This window comes from Thunnus albacares, chromosome 9 (assembly GCF_914725855.1).
Source record: "Thunnus albacares chromosome 9, fThuAlb1.1, whole genome shotgun sequence".
NCBI classification, from domain to species: domain Eukaryota; kingdom Metazoa; phylum Chordata; class Actinopteri; order Scombriformes; family Scombridae; genus Thunnus; species Thunnus albacares.
In genome coordinates, this window is record NC_058114.1 from 25380202 (window position 1) to 25391864 (window position 11663).

Consider the following 11663-nt stretch of genomic DNA (forward strand, 5'->3'; position numbering starts at 1 on the left):
GATCCATTGACTCAACTTGCCCCAACATCGCTGGCATGTTTTACCCCACAACCTCAATTTTGACAAAACTGTTTCTTACAGTGGCTCAGATCCACAGTTATGCTAGGTTTTGACCTTGTTTTGTAGTTTACACTGACTTAAATTAACATAATAATGTCCAAAATGTATCTATTTTAATTATAAGACTGATAATTTTAGTAACATGATGAATTCACTGACAAAAGTCTCTTTTTTTGCTCTGTTTTGCTGACCACTCTCTCCATGTGCTTGAGTCCAAGATGGATTGAGTAATGTGAACTTTACTTTATTAATTTGTGATCACATGATTACTTTCGTTTATGGTTACCTAGATAAAGGGGGTGACTCATTTTACCCACCGGCTCTATTTACCCCGTTCTCCCCTACCTGACACTCAGGGGTCTCTGTTTTAGAAAGCAAATTGTTTTATATGTTATTCAGACAAACACTGTAAACTGAGTCCTTCAGACAAAAATACTTGAAGCCTTTAACTAATCCTGCCATTCATTTACGCTTACAAAAGCTGTGCTCACAGTTTATGATTTACACCGTAGTCATTATGGTTCTCAGCTCTCAGTGTGCCTCGTCCAGCCTGCAGAGAAAGTTGCCCTCCGCTGTGTGATGTTTAATAGGTACCAGCAGAACAAACACACACACACACAATAAAGAGCGAATCATAGCATATAATAGCACAGCATAGCAGGTCATCCTGTAAATTATGTTGGTGTATGGTGTTTTAAAATCTTATTCCATGTGCTCCTTTTTAATTTTGAGCACTTGCTCCTCTAAAGGTCTCTGCACAGCTCTGCTTTCTGTACATACGTTTTGAAACTGCTGATTTCTTTAGACAGGGAGAAGCTATGTTTGTATCTTGAGCCTATTTTATGTGATCTTTATTGTATTGTATATATGAACTATGGTCCAAAGTAAAGAAAGCTGGCTGGTTGGTTATACTTAAAACTTTTTTTTTTTAATGTGAGTGTGTTATCTGACTTCCACTCACTGAAGATAAAAATTCAGATTCATATTACCTGTGAGTCTAGTGATCATCATGTTGTTTTCAAGCAGAGGCGCTGTCTGTCTGATTGCTTTTCCACTAACCTCTAGTAACCCTGACGCTACAGAGAAATGGGTTAGTTTTGGCTGTTTTATGCATTTGCACAATCTTTTACCCAATCACACTCCGCCCACTGCTGAGATACAATATCTACATGCAGCGCGAACAAGTCGTTTACCTCCTCGAACTGCGAAAGGTAAGAAAGTGTAGCTGCATGAACTTGGTTACAGTCGATGGTAACTTTACAGTAACGTTATATAGTATGCATATGTAACAGTCTGTAAAATAAATAAGGTCCGGATTAACTGATAAATGCTGCGCTCTGGAGATTGTTGACAGAGACTCTACAGATTGACCAACCAACAAACAAGAGTGAAGTTTGGTCGGACAACGCAATTTACAGCCTTTATTATGTCCGTCAAAATGTAACTGCAAGGCACATATACTTGTGTTGAACTTTAATGGAGCGGATCAAACATTTAGCGAAATATCCAGATCATGTGACTGCTGTCTGTTAACTGCATGCATCTTCTTACCCGCGCATTAGACATTCTGCAAATCAGCTGTAATTGCCCTAATAAACACTGTATAGTCCATGAAAGGAGAAAACGTGTCCAACTTGCGGTTTTGTGCATTAATTAATGTTGTTGTTGTTGTGAGATAAAACATTGTTCAGACTAATCTGGGTCATCCTTCGTGCAGTTTAAGTATGACTCGTCGTGTGGCTGTGGTTGGAGGAGGTAGTTCGGGTCTGGCCTGTATCAAGTGCTGTCTGGATGAGGGGCTCGAGCCTGTCTGCTTCGAAAGCAGCGATGACATTGGTGGACTGTGGAGGTTTCGGGTGGGTCACACTATGTGCAGGTTGGACTTTCTTTCACTCACAGAGTATATAAGTGAGAATGAATATACGATCTCTTCCTGGCTGTTGTGGTTTATTGCAGGAGAATCCCGAGCCAGACAGGGCCAGCATCTACCACTCTGTCATCATCAACACCTCCAAGGAGACTATGTGTTTCAGTGATTTTCCCATCCCCGCACACTTCCCCAACTTCATGCACAACTCCCTCATCATGGACTACTTTCGGATGTATGCTGATCACTTCCAGCTCACCAAATACATACGTTTCAATGTGAGAATGCTTCACTCACTTCCTTTATTTTTATTTCTGTTTTTGAAATGATGCGTTATTTTTTTACATCAGTCTCAAATATAAAATGTTAGTTAGTTCAATAGGACCTACCTAATAAAGAAAGGCTTTAACGTACTGTTATCAACAAACTGTTATCTGCTGCTGCTTTTCTGTCACACAGACCAAAGTCTTGCAGCTGAAGCAGAGATCAGATTTTTCTCGTTCAGGCCAGTGGGATGTTGAGACAGAGAACAAGGATGGCAAAAAGGAGAAACATATATTTGATGCTGTGATGATCTGTATTGGACACCACTGCCACCCCAACATGCCTCTCCATGACTTCCCAGGTACCACCTATAGGCTATAAAAACCTTCAGTTTACCTCAACATGAAGAAGAAATTGTTATTTAAGAAACGACCTTTGACACGGTATGGTCGAGTCTGTAAAGGCAACCATATACAACATGGTTGCATAATCCTGTATCAGCAGAGAGCGGCACCACCCAAAGAGAACAGTATTGTCAGTATAATGTTGTCAACCTTGACCTAATTTTTTTTAGGTCAATGCTGTAGTATCTATTTCAAACACGGATCAAAGTCCTCTCGCAGCAGTAAGTAAATAAAGAAGCACTTTGTGTAGCAGTTACAAATTTGTGTTTTTTTTTTCAGGCATTGACACTTTCAAAGGAAAGTACTTCCACAGTCGGGACTACAAAACTCCTGAAGAGTGGAGGAATAAAAAAGCTGTAGTGATTGGAATAGGAAACTCTGGAGGAGACATAGCAGTGGAGCTGAGCAGAGTCACCAAGCAGGTTGGGTTGACTGAGTTACATACATACAGAGCAGATATATGTGCTTGGATTGTTTGTACATTTGACATGCTTAATGCAAAAAAAACCCACTTTTTTTCTTATTTTCATTGTATTTGTCAGTCACGTTAACATTTTATTCCACCAGCAGAGTGCAGAAAGATATGAGCGGTCCTACAGTCAAATGATGAGCGAAACAAATCAACAATGAACCAAATTATCTGGAAGTAAATTTAAAGTTGAACACATTCAGTCTAGTCATGTGTAAATCTGCATGCACATACAAGTCCAGTAAATGCTGTAAATCAGTGTTGAACCAGGTCGTAACTCTGCAAGATATTCAGCACATTTACAACGGAGAGTTATTGCAAATTTACCTTTGTTTTCACATTTAGATGGGCAGATATTTACATTTATGACCACATAGCTGCAGAACATTTGCTGGATTCATTTGATACACTGATTGAGTGAAAGGTTTTCTTAAATGAATACTTCAACATTTTGGGAAGTACACATATTCGCTGTCTTGCCGAGAGTTAGATGAGAAGATTGATACCACTCTCATATCTGTACGTACTATATGAAGCTACCTCTGTCATGCCAAGTTCTGCCTGTCTGCAGACGGGCTGTGTCCCCCCATTCACTTATTTACATCTCCCTATATGATAGACACTCAGTAGGTTTTTCTATATTTAGCTGTAACTTTCAATATTAGACACTTAATAATAATCATCATGTTGCATCTCCCAAAATGTCAGACTTTTCTTTCTGATGTTTGGCTGTCTGGCTAGAGACAATGGTAACAGCGGCACACAACCACAAAGTTACACACTGGAGAAATGAAATGTATTTACAATCACTAATATTCAATTTTTCAAACTGTTCATACTAAACAAGAACAGCTGATCCAACCTCCATGTCCTCTCTTCATGTTTTCAGCTTTACCTGAGCACTCGAAGGGGAGCCTGGATTCTGAACAGAGTTGGGGACAATGGCTTGCCCATTGATTTGTTGTTTAGTCGGGCAATGACATTTCTAAAGAAAATCCTTCCCTTTGGTGTTTTCTGTGGTCTGGGAGAGAAAAGACTCAACCAAAGATTTGACCATAGTCTGTACAATCTAAAGCCAAAGCACAGGTACTGTATTACTCTGTTCACATCTGTTTTTTACAATTATATCTATCAAAGCTATAGCATTGTGTAGCTTGGAAAAATAGCTTTTGAACTATAGCATGTTTTTACCCCCCAAATGGCAAAAACTAAGAATTGCAATGTCAGTTTGTTGGTTTGTATGTACCTTTGCCATTGCCTCATGTTACTACAGAAGAAAATATCTTGACAACATCTATCCATGAAATTTGTTGTAGCTACTAATGGTCTCTATATGATTCATGATTCAGTTGACAGATTGGCGTGAATTTATTGAGCACAATCACCAAATGATTAACCTTCTATAATTCGATAATTCTATAATTCAAAACTTGAACTTTACTTACATTATATCTTGTGATAATGTGCAAGTTACCAAGGACTCAGTTGAGCATGTTCATGCTCAAAAGGGGATAGAGCTGTTTTCATTTTAATGACTTATAGCCTCTCATTGAGCACTGCCTTAAGACAAACTTTACAGTTATAGCCTCAATATTAGTATGGCTCTCTAGTACAGTTCTTCCTGTGCATCATGCCTTTATGCTTTTAGGCTTGTTTTAATCTAAATGCTTGCAGTATTTATGTGATTGTAATCCTTTATTCATAAGTCTGAATTTAAATGTCAGGTTGTTCAGCCAACATCCCACAGTGAACGATGAGCTGCCTAACCGCATCCTATCTGGAACAGTTCAGGTGAAACCCAACATCCGCAGATTTCAAGGGTCCAGTGTGGAGTTTGACGATGGAAGTGTAGTGGAAGATGTTGACCTGGTGGTAGGTTATATGTGTATAGACACTCACCCACTCACACTAACAGTTTGTCTGTTCCTCTTCCTTCCTTACACTTCCATAGACAGCAGTGCAGAGGGCCAGTAGTGTGTGTGACTGAGATGAGTTACCTATCTTGCAGGTCTTTGCCACAGGCTACAAGTTTTCCTTTCCATTCCTGGCCTCACATGTGGTCTCAGTGTCTGAAAACAAAGCATCTCTGTACAAGTACGTGTTTCCTCCTGAGCTGGATCTCCCCACTCTGGCTATCATTGGTCTAGTACAGCCACTGGGAGCCATCATGCCCATCTCTGAGATGCAGGCCAGATGGGCCACACGTGTCTTTAAAGGTAGCACAGCTTCTGTAAAAAGTGCAACAGTATTTTTAGTATTTAGTGTTTAAGAAGGCAAATCACTGTATCACAATGTCTCCTTTAAACAGGCTGCGTCAAGCTTCCTTCAGTGGCTGCAATGCTTAAAGATGTCCAGTGCAAGCAGGATACCATGGCTAAAAGGTTCTGCAGTGCAACTTTGAGATTATTTACAGATGTGGGGTCTGAAACGTACCCAATCTTGTTATCCACAACATGTTCAACTCGTGTCTCTTTTTCAGGTATGTCACCAGTCTGAGACACACCATCCAGGTTGACTATATGACCTACATGGATGAGATAGCAGAGCTGGTGGGGGTTCGACCCAGCATCCTGAGGCTGATGCTGACTGATCCCAGGCTGGGACTGAATGTGATGTTCGGTCCCGGGTCCCCGTACCAATATCGTCTCAGAGGGCCACAAAAGTGGGCTGGGGCCCGCCAGGCCATCCTCACTCAGTGGGAGAGAGTGGCTCAACCCATGCAGACCAGGCCCTGTGATGAGCCCAAAGCCAAGAGGTCACTGAAGTGGCTTCTGTTTCTGTCAGCTGCTGTTGTGGGTTTGGCTGCATACATTAACAGGAACAGCCTTCCAGCTTTCCTACAAGATCCCACAGCACTGTTGGACAGGATAAAGATGTACTGACTGCTCAGTGATGTGCAATTAATACTCAAACCAATTCAGCTGTGATCAGTCTTCTAACACATTTACACACATGAATGTAGTTTTATATAATAGCACCCCCTCTCCTGAAATGAACAAATACAAGGAGACTGTACATAAGTCCACGATGCCACTACATGATGCCTTCAAAGGTCAACTTAAGTTATACTATATTAAAAAATATTCAACATATTACATTGTGTGATTGCTAGGATCTGGGTCATCCTTTAAAATGATTTAACACTCACCTGTATGGTGCAGTACTTTGGGCAGAAATGTGTCTAATGCTTTTGTGTGGTTTCTGATTTCAATCGAACATATTAGAAAATCGATGTAAACTAACTAACTAAACAGTTTGTCAAAAATGAAACATGAGTTAGATAATCAAGAAAAATCTGTGATTCTTCTATATATTTCATGGTTGAAACCAAGTATAGATCTATATGTATAGATCACTATTACATCCTTTGTCTTCACGTGAATCATTTTCTTTAATTTGAAAAAATATATATATTTCCTTACAGTATTTGTTTATCTATAACTTGCAGTAACCTGACACATTCTACAATAGCCAATGATAGTAATAATAATGATAATGGAAAACCACATGTAACTCCCTGCAGAGAGTGCAACAACTGATGACTACAACAATAAACAGTGATACAATACCGGCTCAAAGTCTCTGTATCTTCTTTGTCTTTTATTTAGAAATATACATGTATCTTCAAAAACATGGTTTTCTTCCTCTTGGAGCTTCCAATGTGTCTCCATGTAGGTCAGAAGGGTGGTGGATCCACGTCTCTGTGCCTCAGGTGGCTCATTTGTTACCTTTTCTGTCTATTTATGTAGAGACAGGTCGATAAATCGGCCAAAAAGTACAAAAATGCCAAAGACACTGAATGTTTCAAATTATTCAAAAACGGTGTTGCTGTGACATAGTTTGTCCACCAGAGAGCACAAGTTTAGTGTCTAACTGTCTGGTCTAGTCCATGTTTCTAAAAAATCCTGAAAAAAAAAACTAATTTGATGAATGCTTATCAAAAGTGTTCTATGTTTAAGTAAAGATGGTTTAAGATATGTCATTATAACATCATTGGATTTTTGGATATCTCAAATATCAATAATAGCCCTAGGCTCCTTGATTTATTGTTATCTGTGATTGTTTGTGTATGCCCACCTGAAAAATTATTGTTTTCAGAATCAGATTTTTTTTATAATAACAACATAGACCTTTATAAGGACCAAGCTGTCCTGTAAAATACCATGACTCCAACTTACACTTCCTGTTTGATGATTTCTTCATCTTAAGTTGCATTAGTTCACAGTAAATTAAACTGACTGACTTCAGTACATCAATGAATTATTGTTTTCAACATTAACATTAACACTATGGACAACAATAATAAGACAGAAATGAGTTCGGTCCTCGTCCTAAGGCAGGCAGCAGCAGAAAGTTTGACTCCACCCTTCTTCTTCATTTTGGTCTGGACTGGAGGTTCAGCAGGAGGACGGGTCAGAGGAGGTGAGAGAGCAGTAGAGTCTCGTTCTCTGATAGGTTCATTGTTCATGTTCTCATCCTCAGGGACTGAAGCGACTGGAGCTTTAGTTGGAGGCGTCAGAGGAGGTGGACGAGGAACCTCAGCAGAGTCTGGTTCTCTGTTTGGCTTTTTGGTTCATGGTTTCATCTCACAGCAGATGGGAGCTGTTTTCTCTGCTGAAGTCTCAACATTTCTGCCACCAGTGCAATCTAAAGAACATACAAGAGATCACATGTCTTTATGTTGAATTACAAGGCACAATTAATGAGATTTTAACTGGCATTTTATATTAGTGTGGACTTGACATTATAGCGGGTCTTACCTTGAAGACTTGCTGAGCCCACTCATATATGGGTGTGTCAAATAGCACCTTTGAAGAAAATAAGATAATATTGCTCATTAGTTGTTATTCAGAGTTTTAACTACATCTGAAAATGTGAAGTCCAGTAAAAAAAACTCACTCACCCTGAGGGGTCTGTACATTCCTCAGTTCCCTTCAATGAACTGCCAGGGTATTTTGGTGCTGCTGTACATCTCTAAACACAACAACCAACCAACCATAAATAAGTTGATCCTCAAGGCACAAATGAGCAGAGTGAGTTCTGTTTGAAGAGTGTGTGAAGTCTGCAGAGAAAATCTGATTGTTGAGTCGATGATCGAGAACTCATGTCTATGACACACACACACACACACACATTTTCACACAGACTATTACAGTACTTTCCAATAAAACTGATGTTAATGTGCTGAAATAGTTTTTACATTTATATGTTACATTAACATCACTCTTTTAAATGATCATGACAGGGTTTAAATCCATAGACCAGTTGCTTCCTTCCAACACAGTTGGTGGATGTATATTGACATAAAATAGTGTGAACTGTTCACAGTGATATCTGATTATTGTGATTAACCCTGTCATTCCTTTTAATAAGACAATAGTTCCACTTCACCAATTTAACTGGACTGTAGATGTCGACAAATTGATTTTTGACAAATTGTCACTTGACAACGAAGAGCTTAGATATAAGTTATGTTGAAGGCTTAACACATACATTTTGATACCCTATTATTATCTAAATGCACTGAAATGAAAAGTAAAACCTACCAGTAGAAATCACAACACTGGAACCTTTTATCACTCTCAGATGAATCCACTGGTATTTTAATACTCAGCCAACTGAATCAAATCTTTTTTTTCTGTGGCTATGAAAGATTTGTTTAAATAAGTCATATTTGTCCACACTGTTGGACAGGATAAAGGCATAAATGTTGTTAATTAATATCTGTTGTGATTAAGAATGTATAATACATTGCTGACTTGCTACGAGGAAGATGCTCCTTATAATAATTAACATAGTGACCATAGAAATTGCAAATTCAAGAGGGGAAAGAAATATTTGCATCTTTACTTAAGTAAAAGCAAAGCAAAAAAAAGCAAATTAATTAAAATAGATATAAATGTAAAAAAAAAAAAAAAAAAAAAGTAAAAGTACACAGCCCAGTAAGTGAAGAATTTAATGTTTTGTATGTATTTTGTATACAGTTAATTTAAACTAAAGTGATGCTTTTTTATGTGGAAAATATGAAGTAACTACAACTGTGCAATAGTGCTTTAATAAATATAATTTCCTCATTTTAGGGTAATGTTGGACAAAGGTCTATCTACTTCTATACTATATAGAAGTACTTCAAAATTGTTCCTGGGCACTGGACTTCAGTAAATTATTGATGTACATTGGTCAATGATGCCCCCTGATGGTGGCTTTAAAATCTACCTGATATCAGGTTTGAAAAAGCTTCATGAGCTACACTCCCTAGTGAAATCATGATTACAAATCTCCCTCTGGGATCTCTTTCAGTCTCATGTAATCCAAGTCCGTATTTGAGACTGTTTTCTTTTTATAGGAAGACATAGTTTTGTGGCACGATTGCCCGTAAATAAGAAAGACATGAAATTACAAAGCATCAATACCAATCAATATGGTGCAAGAAGAAGTGAGCCTATTTTGTGCATGTTGTTTTTTTTTTTAAATTAAATTAACTGAAACATGTAGAGCAGCAGAGACACTGACACAGCCTTGTTCAACGGATTTTCACCCCATCATCAATAAGTTCACCACTGGCTTTGTTAGTGTAAAAATCTTGAAAACAGTAGGCTTGATTGGTTTTGCCATGCACTCCATTTGTGGACCAATAATATTTTAAACAATTTTACTAGTTGTTCTGTTTTGGGGGGGAGGGAGGGGGGCAGTGTTAGAATTATCCCTAATCAATATTCATTTAAGGTTAGGTAGAGGTGCGTTGATTACTTTTTTATTGTTCTTTATGAATATAGGTTTGCTGTTTGTCATTGATTGGAGGTATTTTGTCGTTATATCTATGGAATCAGGTATGTGAATTTTAATACGCTTAACTAGGCTATAGAGTATCGATTTGGAATTCATAAAACCCAATCAATCAAACTAGCTAGATATCATAGACAGGGAGAGAGGGAGCGGTAACGTCAGCACGTTGATATCTATAGCCTACGGAAATGTATTCTAAAAATGGAGAATAAAACCTGTTCACTGAATTTAGTTTGAGATAGACTTTAAACCAACCGCCGGTAGTAAACCACCGGTAGACCCCGGAACAAGATTCGTCCACGCGTGACTCGTAAACATTTGGGTTGCCAGGTTCGGAGATGCCCACGATATGAACGTCATTCGAGGGATTACAAAGATTTGAGATAAAAATTTGATAGGCTATAATTTGAGCATACACTTTTCTTTTTAATTCAGCTGTTTGTATAGTTGCACAGTTAAACACCTCGTTTATAAAACTGTATCATCTTATACTTTCTAGGACTACTGATAGATAGATAGATAGATAGATAGATAGATAGATAGATAGATAGATAGATAGATAGATAGATAGATAGATAGACAATACATACGACAAGTGGAAAAAACATAGAACAAAGACATCAAAAACATGATAAAACGGTAAGTCAGTCTGAAAGACAGCACCGGACACATGGATAAGTGATGTGTATGACAAAACACAAGGCATAAAAGCTTCACAGAGCAAATAAAGTGTAAAAAAAGAGCTAACAGCCAGCAGTAATAAATAATCAGAGAGGCCACTTAATGTCATTGAAAAACTTCACAGCAGCAGGCACAAAGGACCTTCTCAGTCGTTCTGTTGATCATCTGGGCATGAGCAGCCATGCACTAAAAGAGCTGTTCAGAGATTATTGAGGGGATTGTTCTTTATATTTTAGGATGATCCTAAACTTTGTTCTTGTTGTATTTTCTAAAAGAAAATAGCAGCATAGCCTATATCTAACTGTACCACAGCAACAACTGGCTTCATTCACTCATTTAGATGAATTTAGGCCTAAACCTAACCCAAAAAGATATAGGCTACAGGCTATAAACACTTGTAATGTAGAATAGACTTGCCAAATTGTACTCCAGTATAACATCACACATTTCACACAACATCAACCACAGCTGAGGGTTCGCATTTTCAGTTTATATTGTATATATTAAAAGTAAAACATATTTTTGGCTTTGTGTGGTTAAATGTATGTTAATTTACATTGATTAACACTTTGATAATGTATCAGAATCATCTTTATAGGCCAAGAATGTTTACGCATACAAGGAATTTGACTCTGGTTTAGTGGCTCTCAGTGTACTTACACAGAATAACAACACAACAATCTTCAGAAATACACACATGAATGACTATATACAGGTGAAATGTTTCTGTGAACTGTAAACAGGACACAAATAGTTCAAAGAAGTGAAGAGTGCTGAGGTAAATATTAAATGAGTAAAAAATGGTATGTTACTTTATATATTTTAAATGAATTTAAGCCTACCCTTAACCCAAAAAGACTATAAGCTATAAACACTTGTGATGTAGAATGGACTTGCCAAATTGTACTCCAGTATCACATCACACTTTTCACACAACACCAACAACAGTTGAGTGTTCATATTTTCAGTTCATGTTTGTGTATATATTAAAAGTAAAACATCTGTATGGTTTTGTGTTTAAAAATGTATGTATAAAATGTAAAAATGTAAATGTATTATAATTTACATCACCTGACACTTTGATAATGTAGATTTATATGAAATATTAATGTCATTGATGTCAACCATGTCA

At 37.8% G+C, this 11663-nt stretch overlaps 1 protein-coding gene and 1 long non-coding RNA gene across 2 annotated transcripts; one reads left to right on the forward strand and one right to left on the reverse strand.

Moving 5' to 3' along the window:
- The first annotated feature begins 675 nt into the window (after nt 1-675).
- On the forward strand, nt 676-6637 carry LOC122989417 (flavin-containing monooxygenase 5-like). The gene is made up of 10 exons (XM_044362289.1): nt 676-1271; nt 1778-1916; nt 2017-2205; nt 2387-2552; nt 2875-3017; nt 3954-4150; nt 4789-4936; nt 5073-5280; nt 5373-5445; nt 5544-6637. Exons 2-10 carry the CDS (start codon nt 1785-1787, stop codon nt 5944-5946), a joined length of 1659 nt encoding a protein of 552 aa, XP_044218224.1. The 5' UTR covers nt 676-1271; nt 1778-1784; the 3' UTR covers nt 5947-6637.
- Nucleotides 6638-7359: 722 nt separating this feature from the next.
- On the reverse strand, nt 7360-8916 carry LOC122989640. Its single transcript, XR_006405122.1, has 4 exons — nt 8611-8916; nt 7968-8038; nt 7825-7872; nt 7360-7711 (listed from the first exon to the last, which is right to left on the reverse strand). It is a non-coding gene; the product is annotated as an uncharacterized LOC122989640 (long non-coding RNA).
- Nucleotides 8917-11663: the final 2747 nt, after the last annotated feature.